General features: G+C 41.6%; 3 protein-coding genes and 1 long non-coding RNA gene across 6 annotated transcripts; 3 read left to right on the top strand and 1 right to left on the bottom strand.

Moving 5' to 3' along the window:
• Positions 1-4,613: 4,613 nt before the first annotated feature.
• Positions 4,614-5,643, top strand: LOC103970567 (auxin-induced protein 22D-like). Its single transcript, XM_009384382.3, has 3 exons — positions 4,614-4,875; positions 4,956-5,279; positions 5,383-5,643. The coding sequence occupies exons 1-3, from the start codon at positions 4,703-4,705 to the stop codon at positions 5,456-5,458; spliced, it is 573 nt and encodes a 190-aa protein (XP_009382657.2). The 5' UTR covers positions 4,614-4,702; the 3' UTR covers positions 5,459-5,643.
• A 1,850-nt stretch (positions 5,644-7,493) lies between these two features.
• LOC135627262 (B-box zinc finger protein 20-like) lies at positions 7,494-8,918 on the top strand. The gene is made up of 3 exons (XM_065133283.1): positions 7,494-7,940; positions 8,022-8,306; positions 8,391-8,918. The coding sequence occupies exons 1-3, from the start codon at positions 7,755-7,757 to the stop codon at positions 8,640-8,642; spliced, it is 723 nt and encodes a 240-aa protein (XP_064989355.1). The 5' UTR covers positions 7,494-7,754; the 3' UTR covers positions 8,643-8,918.
• A 138-nt stretch (positions 8,919-9,056) lies between these two features.
• Positions 9,057-16,847, bottom strand: LOC135627263 (uncharacterized). Of its 2 annotated transcripts, XR_010492576.1 has the most exons (5): positions 16,634-16,847; positions 12,834-12,896; positions 12,626-12,753; positions 10,222-10,797; positions 9,057-10,129 (listed from the first exon to the last, which is right to left on the bottom strand). It is a non-coding gene; the product is annotated as an uncharacterized LOC135627263 (long non-coding RNA). The 2 variants fall into 2 exon arrangements; XR_010492575.1 differs by lacking the exon at positions 9,057-10,129 and having other exon boundaries at positions 10,186-10,797.
• A 226-nt stretch (positions 16,848-17,073) lies between these two features.
• Positions 17,074-23,372, top strand: LOC135627832 (29 kDa ribonucleoprotein A, chloroplastic-like). 2 transcript variants are annotated; one of them, XM_065134179.1, is made up of 5 exons: positions 17,075-17,560; positions 20,170-20,271; positions 20,348-20,653; positions 20,936-21,096; positions 23,102-23,372. In XM_065134179.1, the coding sequence occupies exons 1-4, from the start codon at positions 17,132-17,134 to the stop codon at positions 20,990-20,992; spliced, it is 894 nt and encodes a 297-aa protein (XP_064990251.1). In that variant the 5' UTR covers positions 17,075-17,131; the 3' UTR covers positions 20,993-21,096; positions 23,102-23,372. The 2 variants fall into 2 exon arrangements, with proteins under 2 accessions (XP_064990252.1, XP_064990251.1); XM_065134180.1 differs by lacking the exon at positions 23,102-23,372 and having other exon boundaries at positions 17,074-17,560; positions 20,348-20,693; positions 20,936-21,091.

The following is a 23,372-nucleotide window of genomic DNA, read 5'->3' as shown; positions in this document are numbered from 1 at the left end:
GTGGCGAGAGCTCCTTGTCTGGTCGGAGGTATGAACCGAGGTGTCCTCGGCGGATAAGCTCCTCAATTTGCCTTTTTAATTCCCGACACTCCTCGGTGTCGTGACCGGGCTGTCGGTGGAAACGGCAGTATTTGGAGCGGTCCGCGAGCTCGCGCGGACTCCTCATCGGGTAGGGGTCTTTGAGAAGGCCTTTCTCCTTAATATGGAGAAATATCTCGGTCCGAGAGGAGTTCAGGCCCGGAAGAGGGGACCTAGGTACCGCATCGTTGAGGCCACCGGCCCTGCGTCGGGAGGTGGCGGGCTGTTGCTGTTGGGACTGCTCTGGCTTGACCCTTTTGCGCTCGTCACGCTTCCCGACCATCCATGCCTCGGCAGCGATGTACTGGTTCGCACGCTGCAGCATTTCGGGTACCGAAGTAGGGGGTCGCTCCACCAGAGACCAAAAGAATCGGGTAGGGCGCAGGCCCATCATGAATGCCTGCATCATCAAAGAAGGGTGAGCATCAGATAGCCCGCGGATTTGTGTGGTGAAGCGGTTCACAAAGTGAGAAAGGGGCTCATCCTCCCTCTGGTTGAGCCCCAGGAGCATCGCCACCGACGGTTTCGGCTTGGCATGAGCCAGGAAGTTAAGCTCAAAGTCCCTGGCCAGCTGGTCGAAAGAGGCGATGGTCGCGGTCTTCAGATTGCTGTACCACGCTCGGGCTGGGCCCCGCAGGGTCGTCGGGAACGCCCTGCACATCAGGGCATCGGACGTCCCGTATAGCGCCATTTGGGCGCGGAAAGCAGCCACGTGGTCCGCCGGATCGGTGGCACCTTCATAAGCATCTAGTGACGGGAGCCGAAAATGCGGCGGGATGGCCTGCTCTTGAATCTCGGGGATGAAGGGGGACCCCTGGTGTAGTTCGGCCCCCGGGTCTCCCCCGGTCCGGCGAACCTCGCGCTGCACCTCGTCCAGCCGGCGACCTACGAGGCGTAGCTGGGCCCACAGTTCCTCCGCTGAGCCTGAAAGTGGGGCTACGGGCGTCGGGTGCGCCGCTGGTTCCTCCGCTCCTCGGCTCCCGAGTCGGGTCGATCGGCGCGGAGGGGAAATGGGAGACTCGGGGAGCGGTGCGGCGTTTTGAGCGCCGGCGGGCCGTTGCCGCGGTGGGGGTAAGGTTGAGTGTGAAGACGTCGGGGGAGAGACCAGCGGGATGATGGTCTGCATTACTCCCGTAAGGGCCCGAACCTGGTGCGTGAGGTCGTAGAGGGCTTCGGGTGGCACGGGTGACGAGCCACCGGGATTGGCGACGGGAGGCGATAGGCCCGGATCGTTGAATAATCGCCAATAGCGCTCCGAGGTCGCGGCGGGGCGCTCGTCCCGAATTCCCTCCTGTTGGGGGTGCTCCTCCATCGCGTCGGTCGTGTGCGACCGGATGGCTGGGGGTTCGTCGGAGTGAGCCTGCGGATCGCTTGACATTCGGACCGGCCCTTCCTCTAGCGCCATTATGTTAGTGTAAACACCTTTTTTTTAGTTAGTATAAACACCTTTTTTTCTTAGCCGTGACCCGGGAGGTCGTCTCGGCTCGTTCGGGGGTCCGAATGGCGGGGATCTTCCTGGGGCGGTACTCGTCTCCACCGGGGTGGTCGGGTGCGGCCTCGGACTCGGGGCGATGCGGCGACTCTTCCCGAGCGGGGATCGCCGGCACGTCCCGGGCGGGAGATCTCGGCTTGATACCTGCACAATGGTCGGGTTCGCTCGACCCGACCCCTCCGACGATCAAGTTAGAGAGATGCGATGGCGGTTGTTCGGGAAATTCAGCCTTACCTTTCCCTTCTGGCTTGAGAACGTTTATAGGGGAACCCGGCATTCTCAGCTGCGCCATCCCGTCGGTCGGGGCCGTATCTCTGATGGCGTCCGACATCGCTGAAGACGTTGCGTATGGGAGCGGGGGATCGCAGGGTATGGGCGAGCTTCAACCGCTACCCACTTCTGTCTCGTCCTACTGTGCTGGGTCAACTGAAGGGGCTGCGGGCTCAGTGAGGCTAACGTCCGGACGCAGACTGTTGCCCTCGTTGCTCTCCCTGGGGCGCCGCGCCTGTCCACGTGCGGGGGAAGTCGTCGGGGGTGGGGTTTACCATTTTTTGCCATATCAGTAACCACTCAGGACCTAACTAGTACTGATTAGCCTACATACTATACGGTAACAATACAAGTACCTATTTGGCCACTGGACCAAGACTTTAATCAATGATTATGATTTAAAATACTAGTCCACCAGTACGTACCAATTGATATTTATAGGTTAAGAATGTCAATTGTTTAAATACCACTCTCTCTCTCTCTCTCTCCCCTTCCAAACTCCTCACCCCCCCCCCCCTCTCTTTTATCCTATTTCTGATAGACTTGAAATGCTATCAGCCATGAACGAGAAGATAATTGTTACATCTAATCTGTTCAAGACTGCCTAAATTCATAGCATCGAGTTCTTGCAATCACAATAGATTTTGAGGAACCTTGTTCCAGTTATTGATTGAACTTTATTACATTTTTCTTACATGGTGTTATGAATCGTATGTGATCATCGCTTGAGTACCTCTTCTAGAAACTGACCTTGAGGAAATGTTATAATTTCCTTCTACATGTGTCAAGCCCGAGAAAGCATCAACATGCTTTTCAAGCATGCCAAAAGCATATTGCATACGATGTGAGAAAAATCAACTCTGTAGAAACAACCAACTGAGGTTCTGATAAGATGTTCAAAGAAAATAAATGCCGAAACCAAAATTGTTATTATCCAAGGAAAAGATATGTAGTTGTATCTAAATTCTTGAGACATAATGTGATGCCTAAGCTTTACAAGACACTAAAGCATTCAAAGAAGCATAGTTCTTTATGTTCGCTACCCATGGATCTTTAAACTGATTTACTAAAGACATTTTATGGACTATCTTTATTCTTCAGTATCTTTCTCTAGTATAGTTACACCAATTTGACATAGGTTCTTGTAGTAAAGTACATATGTTATTGATAACCTAGTTCTCTCAAGCCTACTTTACACTTCTCTTTTACCATCTCAATAAATTACTTATTTCTCCACCTCCACCTTGACTTCCCTTCAGATGAACTAAATCCACTCTATATCATACTAAAAATAGCTAGAAACAATTAGTACTTCCCATAAGAACATGCCAAAAATGCAAATCCTACACTACTTGTTTCCCCAATTTCTATTCAATCCAATGGCCATGCCACATAATGGAGGAGTTTCTTAAGTATACGTTTATATCCGAACAATAGAGCGTCATAGTTTGGTACGTTGCAACCAAAAGCATCAAAGTTGGTGACAAGCACATTCCTTGTAGTGACAGAGAACAATACCCTACCAAAGAGGCGAGATGGGATCTCAGATCAGCTTGAAAGGGAGGGGCCAGGGAGTGGACCTAGGGACCTCGACCCGGTCCTTGATCCGCTGGATCATCTTCTTCCGCTTCCCCCGCGCGTTGCCGAACGAGCCCTTGAATCGCTTCCCTCGCTTCGTCTTCTTGTCGCCGCGACCGCACGGCACCACGAACCCAGCAACCGGCAACGCCTCCGACGGTGCAGCGGGCATCATAGAGGAAAATGAGCGGACCATCGGCTGATGCGCCAGCCGCTGCATCGCCGCCCTCGCCAGCGACCGCATCGCCATTGGAGCCTCGGAGAGTGAGCGCCGCACGGGGTTACAAGCGCCATTCGAAACCCTTTCCCCTTTGCGCTGGGGAGCGTCCACCGAGCTCGGGAGTTCGGTTGGGTCGGACGCGATTCCGTGCAGTGACGACGTCAAGTCGGACCGCGTGCCACCGACAGACACTAAACGGATCCATTTAGATAACGGGCTGAGATGCGGAATGGGATCCGATATTTATCTGATCGGATCTTGATCCATAATCGACCTCTAATGGTTTGGATCTCAACTCGGTTTATACTTACATGATGAAATATATTTTACATAGCAAAAATATGCTTGTGATGATCCAAGAAAGAAGAGAAAAATCTAAATTTGTCGAATGGTGCCAATCCCTATATAAATAAAGCATGTCTTGATTGCAATTGATTGTGGAAGAACACATTAATAATAGTAATTCATCGTTAAATCTTTGCATGAAAATAAAATGTCAATCACATTAAATCGATAGACTATAAGCATATGAGAGTAATGCCCGTCATGTGTGTGTCGACAGACGTGCGGACAAAGCATCAGTTCTCGGGCTGGGAGGCAATAGAGGAAGAAGAAAGCGAGCATCGGTTGGTGGAACAGAGCTGGCTCAGATCCCACTGGAAGCACAAAGAAGAATCGATGGCAACGAACATGTCATGTGGTATTCGTCGGCTTTGGGAATCTCCCTCCCACCCCGCCTCCGGAGACCCGCGTTGACGCGGAACATCACGCGCCCCACCGCCCCTTTGCCAACCCACATGGCCGGCAACCCCGCCCCGCCGCACCCGGTCATCGCTGGTGCCCCTCCCGACCGTCGCCAGATACCCCCGGCCCCATCTTCGCCTCCTTGTCACCGCCTCCCCCGGCACTCCGCCCAACTCTGCTCCCCTTCCCCCCAGCCCACTCAGTAGTTGTCCATCAATGCCTTGAGCAAGACACAACCTCGACTCCTCTCTCTCTCTCTCTCCATCAAGCTATATAACGCAACCCCCTCAAAGGCTTCTCCTTCCCCTGAGCGACGCGACATGGAAGATCATGACAACCTCAAGGCGACAGAGCTGACACTTGGTCTCCCCGGGACGGATGCGATAGAGAAGCCGACGCCGGCCGCCCCAAACGTCAACAAGCGGAGTAAGGAGGAGGAGGAGGAGGAGGAGTGCTGTGGTTTCACAGGGAGCAGCGGGCGGCCGGCGGCTAAGTAAGTTGTCTACGTACAAGCAGCTTGCTGGGTGTAAATATTCTGAATGGTTTGTGTGGATGGACATGGCGCGCATGCAGGGCACAGGTAGTGGGATGGCCACCTGTGAGATCTTACAGGATGAATAGCTTTAGGGAAAGGAAGATGGAGAAGAAGGAAGAAGACACAACAGGAATCTACGTGAAGGTCAGCATGGACGGAGCTCCTTACCTGAGGAAGGTGGATCTCGGAGTCTACAACAGCTACGAAGACCTCACCGATGCCTTGGAAGCCATGTTCAAAGGCTTCTCCTTGGGGAAGCGGATCACACAAAGACAAGCTCATGATCTACACGAATCCGAGCACGCCATCACATACGAAGACAAAGATGGAGACTGGATGTTGGTCGGAGACGTTCCATGGGAGTGAGTATCATTAATTGGATCTTAAACGAGCTTACGGATGAATCTGATTTCCACTTCTCTGTTGCATTTGTATCTATATATATCCACCTGCTTGGATGTGCAGGATGTTCGTCTCGTCATGCAAGAGGCTGAGGATAATGAAAGGCTGCGAAGCACGAGGCTTAACGTCGAGCCCGTAGCGAGGGAGTTGGAGACACACACAATTCGATTTGATTTGGACATCCTTCCATCAAGAAGAGGAAAAAGAAAGAAAGAGAAAAGCTAATAGAAGAAGAAGAAGAAGCAGTAGTTGTATTGAATTATTTGTACTTGGTTTTATTTCTACAAAGCATGATTTCCAGTTGTTTCTCCAGCTTTTATGATCTTTGTAAGGCTCATACATATCATAGTGAGAAGATTTATGGGTATTCTTCTACCAAGAAGACAGAGAGATGTGATCCGAAAAATATTAATTTATGTAACAAATGTTGGGGTAAAAACCCAAAGATAAAAATTGAAGTTGATCTAATTTAAAAAAATAAAAAAATAGGCATTAAAATTCACTTATGGTTGAATTAATTCTTTCTCTAAGGATCATACATGAAGATAAAAAAAATAAAAGCATTAAAATAAAATTGATTTTTTTTGTTTATTTTTCATATAAATATTATTCGAAAACCAATTCAATATATGATTACGATCTATTGATTAATATAGATTTTAGTTGTCCAATACATTAGAGGTTCAGAGCTTCGAGGTTGAGAATGAGATGTGTATCATCTACGAGCACAGAAGCAAAGAACGAGACGTATTGCACTAAGATATTACATGAATGATTGGTGTCGATGTAACCTTAACCTTAAATCTGTGGAGACTATTATTCGGGAAACATCTAATCCACTAACAATTTTGTGTTCATCCAATAATGATATGATGCAATACTCCAATCCCATCAATCTTTGTCAGTACTCTTTTTGCCTATGAATCAGAGTATAGTTTTCTTGAATCTTATCTCGATATCAAAATAACGTTGACTTGTCATTCCCATATAGATACATCACTGTATTCTCTCGTTTTCCAATAACGTTTTCTTACCGTAAAATAAAATAAAGTTATTATTAATTATTTATTAGGTCATAAGTGGCACCGTAGATCTTGATAAGTTTTCTAGTCTATCAATGTTTTTCAATAATTTCTTTTGGCTTATCAATTTTATTTCGTTTAGACGATTGTTAAAATATTTAAGTTGAAGTTGAGATAGTAATATACTCATCAAATCTTTATAAGTCAATCTTAATCTTACTCACTTCTAATGATAAATTAATCGGGATGTTTCAATCTCCCCCACTTAAGATAGTCCAAATCAAACCTTGTACATGTAAGAGATAACCCAATGAAGGCTCAACGCTATGATGGAGTCCTCTAACTCCATTAATGATTAGCCCTTTCCTGCTCGTGTCTCTTTACTATACCCAAATATTAAGTTAACTCTAATACCAAATATTATGATCCGAGCTTGATGGGCTAACTGACCTATCAATTTCGTTTGACCCAAACCACTAACCAAAATATTAAAACTAAATTTGATAATAATACACTCATCATATCCTTATAAGTCAATCTTAATCTTATTCACGTGAAATTAATTTGGATATTTCAATAAATCTCTCGTCAAGTTAAGTTTTAACTAGATCCTCCTCTAACTTTCAGTATATATCAGTTATGATATTATTTATTATGTCTCAACATGATGATGAAATAACTATCGATTAATTTTATAAAACTTAAATTAGTGACTCAAAATGTTTAGACTTAATACACTTATCAGATCTTAATATTATCATGACATCATCACATAAGAACTAATATAGTACAATTGAGTTTAAATCTAAACCTAAGATAATAATAGTATAATTTCTAATGTATGAAACTAAATAAAAGTATTATAATGATCATGTTTATGTCTTACACACTTTGACCGTTTTCCAGTGACATGGATCACATCAAATGAGAAAGTTAAAGCAGAAACTCCGGTGGTAAGATTAGAGACATTGCTGCGAGAAAAGCAACGGGAAAACTCAGGTGATTCCTTTGTATGGTTGTTCAACCCCTCTCTCTCTCTCTCTCTCGCTCGCTTTAAGCTCCACTTCCTGCTTGTCTGGTATTATAATCACTCATCTGTTCTCATATCCACCACTATGCTTACATTATTATTCCTCCAACGCCTCTCTCTCTCTCTCTCTCTCTCATTTCGCTTTCAGCTCTCCTCGTGCTGCTTCACGCATATTTATAATAATATTGTATAATAATATCGACATTGTGCTTAAATTATACTTCCTCCTATGTTCTCTCTCTGGTTCTTCCTTCCCCGATGAATCCAGCTCGTTTTCTCGTCCTCCACACCACCACTTGAAAAAGATCTCCATCTGAGGAGGAGGAGGAGGAAGAAAAAAACAACAGTACGTAGAAAGAGACAGTACGCACAGCGTGAGAGAGATGAAGATACTGTGTGATTTTTGCGGCAAAGGGGAGGCTTTGGTGTTCTGCTGTGCGGACGAGGCCGCCCTCTGCGACGCCTGCGACCGTCGTGTCCACTGCGCGAACAAGCTCGCCGGCAGGCACCGCCGCTTCTCCCTCGATCCCCCTTCCGCCCACTCCCACCCGCTCTGCGACATCTGTCGGGTACGGCCAACGGAACCGATTCAAAATAACTCCGATTTATAGCCAAAGTTTAAACCTTTGCGTGTGTTGTCTGATTCGTAGGAGAAGAGATCGCTTTTGTTCTGTCGGGAAGACCGAGCGATGCTTTGTGACCACTGCGATGCTTCCATACACAGCGCCAATCACCTCACCATGAAGCATAGCAGGTTCCTTCTCACCGGCATCCGCCTCTCCGCCTCTCCTATCTCCTTCCCGGAGGCAGAGATTACGGGTAGCAGCGCCAGTAGTATCTCAGAGTACCTCATCAATATGTGCCCAGGCTGGCACGTCGAGGACCTGCTGGTGGAAGACGGAACAACCGCTGCCGCCATGGATGGTTTCTCCAATGTTTGCCGCTCTATAACCAAAAGCTCTCATCTTTACGGGATCAGACCGTCGCAAGATCTTAACCTTTTATGATATGTTGTGCAGGTGGATGAGTTGCTGCCGTTGCTGGAGGAGGGTCTGGACGGCGGCGGGCTGGAATCCATCCGCGCGCCCCATGTACCCCGGTTCCCTTCCACACTTCCTCCGGCCGGCGGCACCCGTCACCCGCACTCCCTCGGAGGCAAGGAAGTAGCAATCAACCTCGAGCGGTGGAGCAACGACGCCTTCATGGTGCCACAGATCTCCCCTGCTCCAACTCCCGGCAAGAGATCAAGACACTCTGTTCAGCACTACTAACTTGGCCTTAGCTTGGATTGGTACTCTGTTCGCAGGTCCCCTCTTTGACGAAGAGTTTGTGTTTGTGCTGCTTCAAACTCCTGATACGTCTTTCTTACTAGTTGCTTAGTTTCTCTCTGAGATAGCACTGGCACAGCAAGAAAGAACGCAATCGTTGAGATCTCCATGTGGTTCTTCTGTTGGTTTTTGGTTGGCATAGTGCCTCCAGGTTCTGGATATGGCGCTTCTTATTTAGTTGTTGTTTGGGCAAATTCTAAACAAAAATCCTTATTTTCACTCTTTTCCTTGTTTTTTTTTTTTTCATTTATTCCTAAGGAATTTTTATTTCTTAACAGATGAAATTACTTTTACCCTCCACCACCTCCATCCCTCGATCATTACCCCCACAACCTCCATCCCAGCTCCCTTCACACGCCCTCCCCTTCGTTGAATTTCGACACCATCTACTCCCCATGGAGCAGGGAGATGACAAAGGTCGTGATGGTCAAGCACGATAGAGAAGAGGTCGAATGAAAAGGGGAGGAAGGTGAGGGCGACAAGGCATAGGTGGCATGCAACATGATAATTGCATCAACAAAGGGGAGGAGAGACAAGGATGATAGGACCTCATGATGGGATGACAAGAATATATATGACGATGAAGAATGATGGCGACTAAGACAACAAAGAGGAAGAGATCAAAAAAATGAGAAGAGGCAAGAGCGACGAGACAAAGAGAGCTAGCAACGTCAACAACCATGATGAGATGATGGGGCAGATATTACAACTAATTTTATTTTTTAGGAAATAAAGGATGTGCTACAAAAATAAATGAAAAACAAATGCTAATACAAAACGTAAAAATAGAAGGTTTTTAGTTTGCCTTATTTTATGGTGGTGTGCAAATAAAAATTGCAAGTCATATGCACTACCAAAGGCTGAGACGAAACTTCATCCGATATATTTATTCATCATGAGTCATTCATCATGAGTTTCAGAATCAAAACCTGTCTTAACCAATTACACATTATATAAAAAAAGAAAACAAAAAACCATTACTTGCACAAAAGAATATACCATGTCAGATTGAGTAGGCATTTAATTTCCAATCTGCTTAAACTTGCATTCCAACTGATCAAAATATCTAACAACTACATCTAAAACGAACATTTTAAAGCAAAGAAATAACCGGGGGTAGCAGAGAGATAGGCTAAAATAATGATCATTCAAGTCATTGGTGCTTTGTTAGTTTGGCATATTAAGTATATATCCTCTCTGATAATAAAGCAACAAAATAAAATCAATTCTCAGTTCCAGAATAATTAGCATCACAATAGACCCCACAAGTAAGGAAAAAAAAAATGATGCATTCAATATCTATGCCTTACATGGACCAGTAATCATCCATGTGCACAAAAAGCATGAGAAAACTGTGCTGACCTCTAACTAGGAGAGCCGCAAGAAACGCATACGCAGAGAACTTTAGCTCGCATGTCCAATGCCCTAGTCTTTACATGTAAAATTTTAACAAAAACCAAAATCCGAGAAGCAAAAGAAATGCATAGATAGAAAATTAAAAGAAGTTTTTTTTTTTACTTACTAGCAGAATGCAGCTACATATTCTGATGAATTTGAACCGCTAGGAAGCTCTCTCCATCAGAGTCAGAATGCAGCTATATATTCTGATAAATTGAACAGCTGAAGAATCTCCCTCCGTCAGAGGCACAAACAATAAGGGAAAATTTACAAGACGGGTGAGAATGACATCATGGATTTCAAAGATAATTCATAAGATAAGGCAATATGAGGTCGAAGAACCCTTCACAATCTCCAGCTTACTCCAGATTAACTTCTCGAGCAAAAGAGCTGCAGCTGTTTTCTGATGACACTTTCTAATTCTTCCTATTCGCTTAGCTTGCATCGCGTAATATAAGGGTGATCATACATGATGTACTTGGTCCAATATGTTCTGTACTTGATCATTGCCATCTCCAACCATGGTTTCATGTTCCCATTATAATGGACTACAGCAGCATTTTGTATCTCTGAGTGATCAATGCTAGGGTTATAACCCAAGCCAAGAACATGCCATGATTTGTCCAGCGTGTGTGTCAGTTTATAAAACGTGAGTAGTCCTGGAGGAAGTGTCCCCAGTTTCCACAGCACTCTCTTCATTCTAGACATAAAAAAGAGAGAAACGAGTTAAGAACTTTAACCAAGTGGGAAAGAAAAGAATGTCATGTCTCTTTATGCGCTCGTGTAATCCAGTGGTAAAATATGCGGTTGAAATGTGTATCCCAGCATGCTGGTTTTGTAAGGCTGATTCCAAGCACCAAATGTAATTTGCCAATGACCACAGAGATAAAACATGCATTCTGCATAGGATATTTAAGGTAACAACAAGATAGTAGTTATCACTACAACAAGGCAATATATGCCTGCTCATGATAGTATACCACATTGTTATCTCCATACAGAGGATATTGAAAAACAGGCACTGGAATTCTATCTTATCTATTAGCTCAAAAGGTCAGGATTTAACACAGTTACTAGAAGAGGAGGCTAAGTTTTGTATGCGGAATATCTGCATGAGGCAAGCACTAGAATATAATCCATGTCACATCTATGAATCTAGGTTGACAGTGGTTAAAATTCAACATGGCCAAACCAAGTTTCTGAATATACCATCTGGCTTCAAAATTGCAAATGAAGCAGTATTTTATAGAGATCATGTGTTGATTGCTAGAGGAGAATGTCTGTTGAACTTTGGATGCAATGTGAACGCAGAAGGTGTCAATAACGATCCAGAATGAAAACTGAACACTTTAAGGAAAATGCTAGTGGAAATGAGACCACAATGTAAATTTGCATAATTCATTTACCAACAAACCAGGGTATATGGAATATTTGTGAGATAATTAAATTAGGAGTAACAGAATAAAGATCTGTCTGGTCTCTGCTATACTTCCACCATACTAGTGAACCTGGGATGAGAAACAACACTTTGATTCATTGAGCATATATGGTGAAAGTAACACAGGTTATGTCGTTCAAAATTCCAACTGAATGCTCTGTGTAGAGATAATACAAGGATTGTCACAATGAGAAAGTTTCCAAATTTATTCTAAGCAAGGATAACAGTTAAGTTGAACTAACAGACTTGACAATCAAGACTACAGGGATCTCAGATTAACCAAAAGCTAAAGTTTTCAACAATAAGAAGGGTAAGTAACTCAAACTAAGGTATGCAATTTCGAATAATATCTTCCGGTACGGGCGGTACATATCGGTCCGTCAACTTACCGGTACACGGACCGCCCGTTATTGGACGGAACGAAATATATATATACGAGGCGACGTCGCAGAGGTGACGCGACATCGCCTTTTATAAAAATATTATATATATAAATATATAAATAGCCCCGCGTGGGAGAAGGAAAAGGCGACGTCGCCTTTTATAAAAAAAAAATATAAATATATATATATATATATACCGAGCGGTATATCGAACAGTATACCGCTCGGTATACAATTTCGTACCGTACCGAACGAACGTTGAAACTTCGGTACAGTACGAAATTGCATACCTTGACTCAAACATATGCACAGTTTAAAACATTCTAAATGCTATATTCGGGAGGAAAATCTGTAGAACAAACCTGGATGCTGACTAAAAATAATGCTATTCTATGGGAAAGGCAAAGAACATAAGTTATGGTAATTCTAACGCAAGTTAAGGGAAAAAAGGTTTGTGTGCAGTTTATATACTTCAAATCCTCTCTGACTATTATTTATATAGAAACTACAAATATGCCAAACGTGTCCCTGAATGAACATGGCCTAGAAGTACTCTATTCAACATAAGGCACAAAGTATTGAAAAACAGCATAATTAGTTCAATTGTCGCATAATTTATATATTTAGCATATATTACATTTTTATTTTTCAAACATCATATACAGTTATGAGGAACTAAATGAAGAGAAGTTTTTCCATAAACATACCATTTTCTGCCACTTGTGATAAATAAGAGTTATATCTTTCTTCTTCCACTCCTTAAGGTAAACAGTATTCATCCCATATGCCCAGCCACTGCTTGTCTCAGACTAAGAAAAAGCAATTGAAGTAAAACCTGAAATCCAAGCGTCTTGTCACCTCAGAGCAGCAATCATGACTAATGTACATTAACCACACAAGATAATAAAGTAATACCAGCAATCAGTGAGCACATATTCCAAAGGCAGTCAACAGGTACTGTTCTCTCCAATTTGAACTCTGTAGAAGAGTTTGAAGGTGAGATACAAGGCAAAATAGAGTTGCATTTCTTGATAAGAAATGTAGCAAATATGTTAGTGAAATTATCCTATGGCTTGAAAAGTTTGGACTGCTTGTATCATCTGTATCAAAAATAATAAATTTTACACATCACAAATAACAACCACTGTCCATGACAGTAGCATACCTTTGAAAATTTAAAATTCAACCACAAGCATATAAAAAGAGGGACAGAAATACGAAGAATAAAAGAAAACTTAGTGATGCTTGACACATTTTACATGGTGCGTATAAGCAGCACAGAAGTTTGTAAATCTACCATTTATAGGACTATTTTTTAACATCCTTTCTAACTACCAATGGCATAAAAATAACCCATTCATTTGGAGTAAAAGTTGACAAACGATCATGTAGTATTTAAATTATCAAAACTTATATCCAGACTGGAAATTTATTAAGGATGAACACTTGAATTTATTTGTCTCCTTTGGCCTAGGATATCTTAGTAGTATATGGTCAACTAATAGTTTAATATCCTCTAATTACGTCCTTGTGAGTAATATGCATCCTTCTAAAATTCATCTTCCAAGGAGTTATGAATAAATACTGAGCAGTAAGCAGTCACCTAAAAGGCTACTTGTCCAGAAAGAATATACACCCTAAAAAAAGATGACTTAGTTTAAAAAAAAGAAATATCATTTTGTTACATAATTCACATTTTTTTTATCTCCAGTACAATTGAACCATATACATGTAAACTACCTGATAAAAAACAGCAAAAGAACTCAACAATACATGGTCTAGTAAAAGAAAATTGATTATTAAAACCAGGGTTCATTGTACTATGGTATACCGCCTGATATATACCAGTCCGACAGGGGACTGGTATGTGGACCACCTTGTATAAGGTGGTATTTACTAAAACGCTTTGTATCACCTGATATGGGCCTATACCATTCAGTAATAGTCGAAATCCGACCATTAAAGACCTGTACCGACGGCTCAAATTTAACCCTTTCCAACAGTCAAATCCATTTGAAAGGATTTTTAAACCCTTTTCTCCTCTCTTTCACCCCCTTTCACTCTCTCAAACTCTTATACTCTCTCAATCTCTTTGTCACTCCCTTCTTTCTCTTATTCTCACATTGCACTATCTTAAAACTTCACAAAGCTGTAATTTGTGGATTAAATCAAGCTTGAGAGACTAATTAGGGAAGATTATATCTAAGTTAGAGGAAGAACTCTCTGGTCAAAGGTATATAGATAACTTCTCAATCACATTCAGCATCTCGATCGATCCGGAGGCATGACAGCGATGTGGACAGTATCAAACAAGCCTCGATCGACGATGGCAGCAATGTGGACTCCCCGGCGTCCCCGTCATCATCAGCATCAAACAAGCCTTATCCATCATAAATGGGTTGACTATAATACATAATAGCATTTGCCTGCAAAATTTGGCTCTGTATCCTACTTAGGTACAATCATGGCATGTCAGAAACTTGCTTAGAACCTAAAAGGGCCACTGGCAGGAAGCGAGTCCACCTTAGTGGTCACAATTTTTTATGTATGCAATCATGAAACTAACTTTAACATCTTGTTAGAAATGGTAAATAGTCTAGACGAATAAGGGATTGAATTTGCTACCATTAAAAATATTTGTATTAGGAACCAACTGAATATAATCCAATAAATTCAGTTGTGTCAATTTCAATACTTGGTGAAGTCCTCCTAATGCAGCCCATCTAAATTTTCAAATTCATTTTTTTGAATCATATTTGTGAACTTCACACGATCTTCTATGATGGGAAAATGTTACAGAAACAAACAAGTCATCAGAGTTCAAAAGAAATTACAGCAAGTTACAATGGTTTGATTGGAAGTTATTCTCATCCTATTGAAATGATGTACATCATTTAGTTGCCCTTTTTAATTCATCACTAGCCACTTAACTGATGCATTAGTGTGCTACATGTCACTTAAAACATTATTTTTACAATAATAAAAAGGCTGATACATGTTTCTCCGCATATTAGTTTTAAGTCAATTGCAACAAGAAACCAAAGGTCTTTTGCTGTAGCAAAAGAAAAAGTATAAGCCACACTGGTCCAGCAAACAATAGAGACCCTTGATGACTCCTACTTAACTACATAAATATTTAAGTGTCACATAATAGTTGAAAGACTAAACAGAATTTATAGATGGCAGCATGCTTAGGTGTTCAAGCTTGAATGGAGATGTTCTGCACAGCAGTGTCTGCCATATCGAATCGTACCGCCCGGTACGGGCGGTACACCCAAAAAAAGCCCGTATCGGACAATACGAGTAATATCGGGCGGTAACGGTCGAAATCGACCGGTACCATACTGTAGCAGTGCTACAGTACTCCAACGGTCAAATTGACCTTTAGAGCCCTTTCTCCTCCTATTTAAACCAATCTTCTCTCTCCTATTTCATTATACTCTCTTAAACTCTCTCTCAAACATTTTTTTTCTCTCATAAATTCTATAAAACAACGATTTGTGAATTCAATCAAGGCTAATTTGGGAAGATTAAGAGGAAGAACTTTCTAATCAAGAGATATGTATTTGTTTTCTTTAATTAGAGAGTAATTAAGATATTTAAGATTATGATTAGTGTTTTTCATACATAGTAAGTATTGAATAATATTTATCATAGTAAAATAAGTTTAATTAAATTTTATTAAAGTTATTTAATGCTGCGATTAGTTATTTTAATGATGATTTAATTGAAATTTGTTTGATTTTATATCAATTTAATGTCTTTAATACATATTAGGGTATTTGTCAGGTATCATAACTTTTTTTTAATTTTCAGATATTTTCGGAGGGATAAATCGGTGAAATCAGGTGTACCGCTCGGTACACCTCGGTATACCGCTCGGTACGCCGTGGCATACCGTACCGAGCCCGGGTCGAAACGTCGGTACGGTATGGTACGACGAACCTTGCTGCACAGTATAATGATTTCAGTCACCCCCTAACTATTAGATGAGAATATAAAGGAAATATACTGAAGATAAAGAATCTTCATAATTTCAGCATGTTTTTGTACTTGAAAGAATAACAAAAGTGTCAAGATGTTACCAACTTCTTTTCTTGTATATATGATGGATAGAATTATAAGGGGCATATGCAAAGTTTGGATAAAACATAATGTTTATCATACATCATTTCAACATACTAAAGAGGAAACATAAATTTAAGCGGCTTGCATCTCAAGTAGGTCGAACAAAGCCAAATCATGCAGTCTCTCCAAACAGGAAAGCTTATTTGATGATTTCAAATTAACCCTTAGTTCATGAGCAGCTGTCATATAACATATCGGTATAACGTAGCATATAGCTAATTCAAAATCTTAACCCTTCAAATTCTTGGGCTCTGTTTGTTGCATGCTTAACAACAATGCTAAACTACGATTAGGTATACATTATACGGTTCATGCGCTGACGTCCTGAGCATTTGAACTTAGACATGTAACACGAATCAGGAGATTTCTTGAGATAAATTAGGCTTCATAAAGATTTTTGAGTCAAAATCATTGTGAGAGAATTCGAAATTTGGAAAATCATGTACATCGCACTCATTGGATCTTCAAGAAAATAACATCCAGGTCACAACCAACGAAGCATGGATCTGAGTCGTCTACGGGCTCCCAAACCCAGATCTCAAGAAAACCATCGAATCTCAAACAGGAACAGAGAAGACTCCACTCACCGGGATAGATGAGGGCGGCGCGGATGCTGCCACGTGCCGCAAAGAAGAGCGAAGGAGCGAGAACAAAGAGGAAGAGAAGCAGCAGGACGGGAGAACGGAATCCGCCGTCGCTGCTCCTTCTGCCGCCGCCTCCGGCCGCTAGGAGCGGCTTCAATTGGTGCATCGGCAACCGACTCCCCAATCCAAACTACGCAGGAAATGCGAGTTAGGGCGATGATGCGATCCTAAATCGCTCCTTATATAGTCCTGTCCTGAAGCGGCGACGAGGCATCGGAGTCTCGAAACAGAATGATATTTGTGTTCGGTGGTCGAACCGTGCGAACTCGAACTCGAACTCGAGCTTTTGTTTGACTCGGACTTGGCTCGTTCAATATTATATTGAATCGATCAGGATTTTTATTATTTATTTCGTTAATGAGGCCAGCTAAAATATCGGCGTCTTATCCCTTTCGGTTCTTTCATTCTTCTCTCTGCCCGCCTCCCGTCTCCCATCGAGCGATGGCTGCCGCAGCCACAGCTGCAGCCACAACGGACGCCGCTTCTTCTTCCCTTCTTAAACTCTCTCTCCTCCGTTTCCCCAACAGACTCCTCTCGTCCTCCTCTCTCCGCCTCCCTTCTTTCCACCACTTCGCGTCCGTGCCCCTCTCCGTTTCCCACTGTCACCATCCTCTCTCCCCTCTTACGCCTCTTCCCTCTTTCCCCAGAGCTAAGAAGGCCCTCGCCGTCGATGGGGCCGAAGAGAACGCCGCTGTCACCACGGTGGTCGACGAGAAGCTCGATGACGGTGCTGACGACGGGCTCCCCAAGGAGGTGAAAGCCCCGGTGCGACGGCCGTGCGAATTATACGTGTGCAATCTTCCCAGGAGTTGCGACATCCCCCAGCTCTTGGATCTCTTCAAACCTCATGGCACCGTTCATTCCGTCGAGGTGGTGGCGCTTCACTTCGTTTACTGGTTTCCTTCTCGCTTTTTGCCGTTCCTATCCTCAATTAGTTTCTGTTGTCTTAGGCGTGAGTGAGGCTCGGCATCAAAAGGGGGCATGCAAACTTTCGCTTGTAGCGAAGAAGGGGCTTCTTTTCTTGAGTACATGTTTCATGTACTCACGTTTCCATGCCGTCAGTACATACATGTTTCATGTTGCATTATGAAAATAGTCTCTATTATTTAACCTACTGTGAGATATCCTATGGCAAGTGTATGTGAGGGGGTTTCATAGCCGAGAATTATATGGTTTGGTGATGCTTAGCCGCTGGGAAATTGAATTTCACTCCCTAAACTTGTCATTTGGTCGATCAAATTCAATTTCTGGTGTTCAGTTTGGGAATTTGTGTAGATTTGCCTGAAAGGTATTTGGACCTTTTTAGTGTTAGCTTCTGATGGATCTCTGTCTTGACCACCAAGTGGAGTTCATTTGTCAGTGTTGATTCCGATGGAGCATTGAAAGGCAGGAGAGGCTGAGAGTCAAGTCGGATTGCAAGGGTGTCTTCTTGTTATCGTATGGTGTTGCCCTTATAATGTGGGAAGGGATCGTGTGGCTGGAGAGAAACTCCATGTGTTCTGCATTGTGGTTAGGGACACCTTCTGTGTATGTGGTAGTGGTGTGGCACTTGATGAAGTTGTGGCATTTTCCAAGAGAATGACATCAGGCAGGACTGGTGTTTGACGCTTAGCAGGAGAATGACGTCCTATGCAAAAGGTGGCTTCTGGCTGGGATGGTGCCTGACATGAGAGTGACGTCTAATAGGAGGGTGGCACTTGGTAGGGGGTTAGTTGGTCCATTACCTTCCATCACGAGTCTTTGATGGTGTTGTCCCTGTCAAGGTACTAGGAACCAAGTCACTCAGATTGGAGGAGCACGAACCCAATCAACCTGAGGTGGGTCAGCTCTCTTCCGGAATCGATGCAAGAGGGATACTGATGCGGTGGATGCTGATATAAACATCTGTTAGCATAGGATTGATGCAGTGTATCCTCCCCCATCAGCCTCTGACCAAAATGCTAATGGAATATCCAAAATTTGCCAATTATTAAGTTTCTGTGGCTCCAGTGTATATTTCATGTTGTATTATGAACCTAGTCTGTTTTATTTAACCTACTGTGGAGAGTCGTAAGGCAAATGATATGGGAAGACATTCAAAATTGAGAATTATATAGTTAGGTGGTGCTCAGCCACGGGGAAATCATTTCCTTTCTCTAAACTTGTCACCTATATATAGGTGACAAGTTTAGGAAACTTGTCACCTATATTCTGACCATCTTGGTTGATCAGAATCAATTTCTGGTGTTCAGTTTAGGAATTTGTGTCACTTCGCCTTAAGAGTTTGTCCGTCTCTTTAAATGTTAGCTCTTGACTAAAATGTGAAAAAAATTTCAGATTGCTGGAGATGACAACCTTTAAGTAGTCCTTTTTCAGTTTGGAGAAGAGAAGTTGCAATTTCTCCATGTGAGCATTATGTGAGTAGTCTTTTTGAAAAAAAAAACCCTTATAAAATTCTTCATTGTGATAGTTATTTTTGTGTCCTAAATTGGGTTTAGAGGTTTTTATCTGCCTTCTAGATCAACAAAGTGGAAATAGTGTTATATTTTAGATAAGAAGATCTGTTTGTACTAATGATAAAGGGTCTAACATTGGAGAAGCTAGAAAATTTGCTTGCTTAATGTTTGTGGAAGATCTACATCTTGTATACATTTTCTTGCTGAATAAACTATTCAATTGTTTGAATAACTGCAATCAGGGTTGTTGATCTAATGGTATAGCTGTTTAAGGTTTTGGTACTTCTGGTTTCATTAAGTTTTACTAGAATTTTGCTTCTCTTCTCTATGTCTTTGTAAATCTTGAAGATTTTAGTGCAATTGACAGGTTTGGCATGTTTCATTCAGGTCATGAAATGATGCTAACTGATAAAGTGTCTCTTTCCTATCTAATGACCTGGCTTTACTGTGTTCCAAGTCAATATTCTTCACCATCTTTTCTTTGCCAGCTTACTGGCCTCCACTTAGTTTCCTTAGTTGCTGATGCTCCAATTTACTATGTGACAAATTTTGAGGAAGTTCTTAGCTTAAACTTCATGGAGTTGCTTGATTAGTTATTAGGATATCATCCGATGTTGTATAAAACATGGATAACAGAATAAAAATTCCATTTTTTATGTTTTGTCTGTCATGAAAAAGGTTAGTTGTTTTTGTAGTTTGCTTTCTCCTTTGAATTTAGCCTTGTAAATGCATTTAATATTTGTTCTAACAGTGAGATTTACCTTGTCACCATAGTTGAACTTTGTAATTTATGTGCAACTGGGATATCATTATTTTACTTATTGTAAATATCATGTATTTCATAAATTAAATTCTCTCATTGTGTTTTTGTTGACAGTGGTCTGTTTATTCCAGTTCTCATAATTTCCCATATTGGTCACACATTGCTGTGTCAACACTAGTATTTTTCGCTGATTTCCACAATTCATTTTTTTTCTTTTGTGGATTCATACTGTATTTCAATGTGCTGTTATTGGTTCTCACCTGAAATATGAACTGTTTCAGGTTTCGAGGGATGCTGAGACAGGGATTAGTCGAGGTTGTGGTTATGTTACGATGAATTCTATCCAAGAAGCTAAAGCAGCAATGGTTGCATTGGATGGATCAGTAAGTTACATAACGTGTCCTTATTTTAAAAATAAATTCTGTACATGGTTACTGATATATCCTTGTCTTTTTATAGGACCTTGGTGGGCGAGAATTGCGTGTCAAATTTTCAGCTGATATGAGCTCTCGGAGGAAAAACATGGAGGCCTTGAATACAACACCTAAAAGGAACATGGTTTTTGAGAGCCCACACAAAGTCTATGTTGGTAATCTTGCATGGTCTGTGAGACCTGAAGATTTGAGGGAGTATTTTAGTAAATTTGGAAACATCGTAAGTGCTAGAGTGCTATATGATCGCAAAGGAGGGAGAAACCGTATCTATGGTTTTCTTTCCTTCACTTCTTCTGATGAACTTAGGGCTGCTTTGGAGACAAGCGGATCGGTAGTCCTCCTGGTTTTCCTTGGGATTTTAGTGCTTACAAGTATACATAAAATTTGGTGCAAGTTTCAAATTTTACACAACTATCTTCTGATGTTAACGCCAGCCACTAATTCATCTCTTTTATCTTTTTTTTTTCACAGCCATCTTAATTCTCATGGATGTTCCTTAATGTCTTTGTTTGACTATTCTGTGTGTAGCACCTTTGACAAGCAGTTGCAGTTAGCAACTTAGATACTTTAATTTTGATTATATCAGTTCTTCACAAGATGGTGTTTCCTGCAGGTATTTAATGGGAGGACATTGGTGGTCAGGGAAGTTATAAACAGAGAAGAAATATGATTTTAGTGGTCTGATTATTTCAATTAGAGATACAATTTTCATGCAGAGGAAAGCTGGCTGTTGCCACATTCCCATGCTTGATGGTTGCTCGTCACTAAAGACAGGTACTAGATCCTTGACTTTCCATGTTTTCAAAGCTTACACAACTAAATAGGACTTTCATGGATAAATCATAATAGATTCTTCAGCAATATATCACAGAATACACAGCTCAGATATACTCTGCACCACATATATGGATTATGCTTTATTTTCTTTGCTACAAATCCTTATCATCTTGTTTTATTGAAAACATCCATCTTTTTGGTAAGTAAAATGACAACATTTGATTTTTTAGACATGATGAATTTAGTATCCAAAGATAGTTTAGTTTGAAATTTGCTTAGAAAAACACTCCTATCTTCTATGGTTTTGCTTCATCTTGTCCCATATTTGCATCTGCACCTGTAGTGCATTCTTGTGATTCAAATGATCTCTGTGGTGAATATGGAGGTCTTTTCACCATATGTCTATTTTACCTAAGATTATGCAAATAGCTTAATGAGAGGAGGCATTGGGAAAGAGAAAGCCAAACTTGTAGGTTGCTTATCGATCCCAATTCTATGACAAAATGGTAATTGAAGTTTATGACCTTAATTGTTTAAAATTTTCATTTATTTGCCTTTTCTGGCTAACTATTTCCAGCGGGAGATATGGTAGCTTGTACCTATAGATTTTAGAATGTAGTGCTTGCAAAACTCAAGGGAGAAGCGAAGAGAAATTAGAGAAAAATTCTAGTAAAATAAATAAATAGAGACCCTTAGAAACTGTCCTACCTTGATATCTATTATACTGTCTCAATCTTATCTCCTCCTTTGGACCTCCCTTTTGACAGTCTCTGGTGTGCTAGGATTAGGCAGTAGTTTAGATTATCATGGTTGTTCGGCTAGTCTTAAGACTCCCAACTTTGTCTATAACTACTTTTAGTCCTTCGAGAAATTGACTAATTCCATTGTGGAATTGGTTGTTTTTGGATTTGAATTATGACCGCTCTAAAAGATGAAAGTTTGGTTAGACTGACAGAATTGAAGTCCTAATTCAATCAGAATTTGACCTTGTATGCGTAACAAACTTCCTCACAATTCAATCAAAGTCGAGGGCAAGCTGCGCTACATGTTGATGAAGTCCTCCAGCCTCCTAGTGGTTCTTACCTGCTGACAATGTCTACAGGCCTCTCCTCTGGATCACCTAATTGCCTTGGGCATCTGACGTCGTAGGTAGGCTGCTTGATCAAACAATAATTTGGTCCCTTGGCTTGGCTTGCTTAAAACTAGCTGACGTATGCTTCTTTTGTCTTAATATCTTGAGTCTTCTTCATTTGAAATTGTCATGATGCTGACTTGTCGAATCTAGTCTTAACCGAAATCAACTGCGACCAGGATTGATGTTGGAACTTTTCTTGAGCTATGATCTTAGCCTAGTTCAGTGCGGCAAAAGACCTCCATGTTGTGTCAAATTATTGCAGGAACTGACAAGTGGACCCCATGTTAATTTGAATGCTGATGTGGTATCAAGATACCCTCAATAGGCCTAACAAGACTAAAGTTAATTCAACCTAAGTCTAAACCTAAGTCCAAATAAGCTCCAACCACAATGAGCCAAGTCATGATTTAGTTTGGCTTTTGATTAATGACTATACTAAAATAATAATGATGCTGATGACGTTAAATAACATCATAAGATTTCAATTGAATCCACCACTACTGTGTCTGGGGTAGGATCAAAGATGTCTAGGATAGTGTTGCTTGGACCATTTTTTGACTAAATTGGTTTCTCTAGAAACCTTGAAGATTATCTTACCTAGGAGGTTTAAGGTCTGCATAGATGTAGTCCGATCTTAAACTAATATCTTTTTTCTCTGATTTTAATCGCGTGCATAGTGCATAGTCTCACTTTTTGAACATAATAACTCAAGAAGCCGATCAGAATTAGAATTATTCAGCCTTTCTTTTCTATTAAATCATGACACAGCCCTTAGTAGCTGCATCAACTGATCAGCAAGCCTTGAAAGAAAACCAAGAGCTCATTATTAAAGAATACATTTTAATCCGAAGTTACCTTGCTGTGCAGGGACTATGAATTTTCTTTTCTACTCGGTAAAGATACTGCTCAAATGGTGCAATTGTGGGATTATGAGAAACGGAATTTCATGGATGCTGCAGTTCCTAAACTGAAAGAGTTAACATCTATTTTTGAACTTGTCATTTGCTGTAATCCTTTTTACCCTTTCACTTGTCAGTTTCTGTTAATTCGTTAATTTACAATGTGATGATATTTACCCTATGCGTTTAACTTGTTTCCATTATCAAGTTTCATTTACCTGCTCCTAAATGTTATTTTA

Source organism: Musa acuminata, chromosome BXJ2-11 (genome assembly GCF_036884655.1).
Source record: "Musa acuminata AAA Group cultivar baxijiao chromosome BXJ2-11, Cavendish_Baxijiao_AAA, whole genome shotgun sequence".
Lineage (NCBI taxonomy): Eukaryota > Viridiplantae > Streptophyta > Magnoliopsida > Zingiberales > Musaceae > Musa > Musa acuminata.
This window is presented reverse-complemented; position numbering and strand designations above follow the sequence as displayed.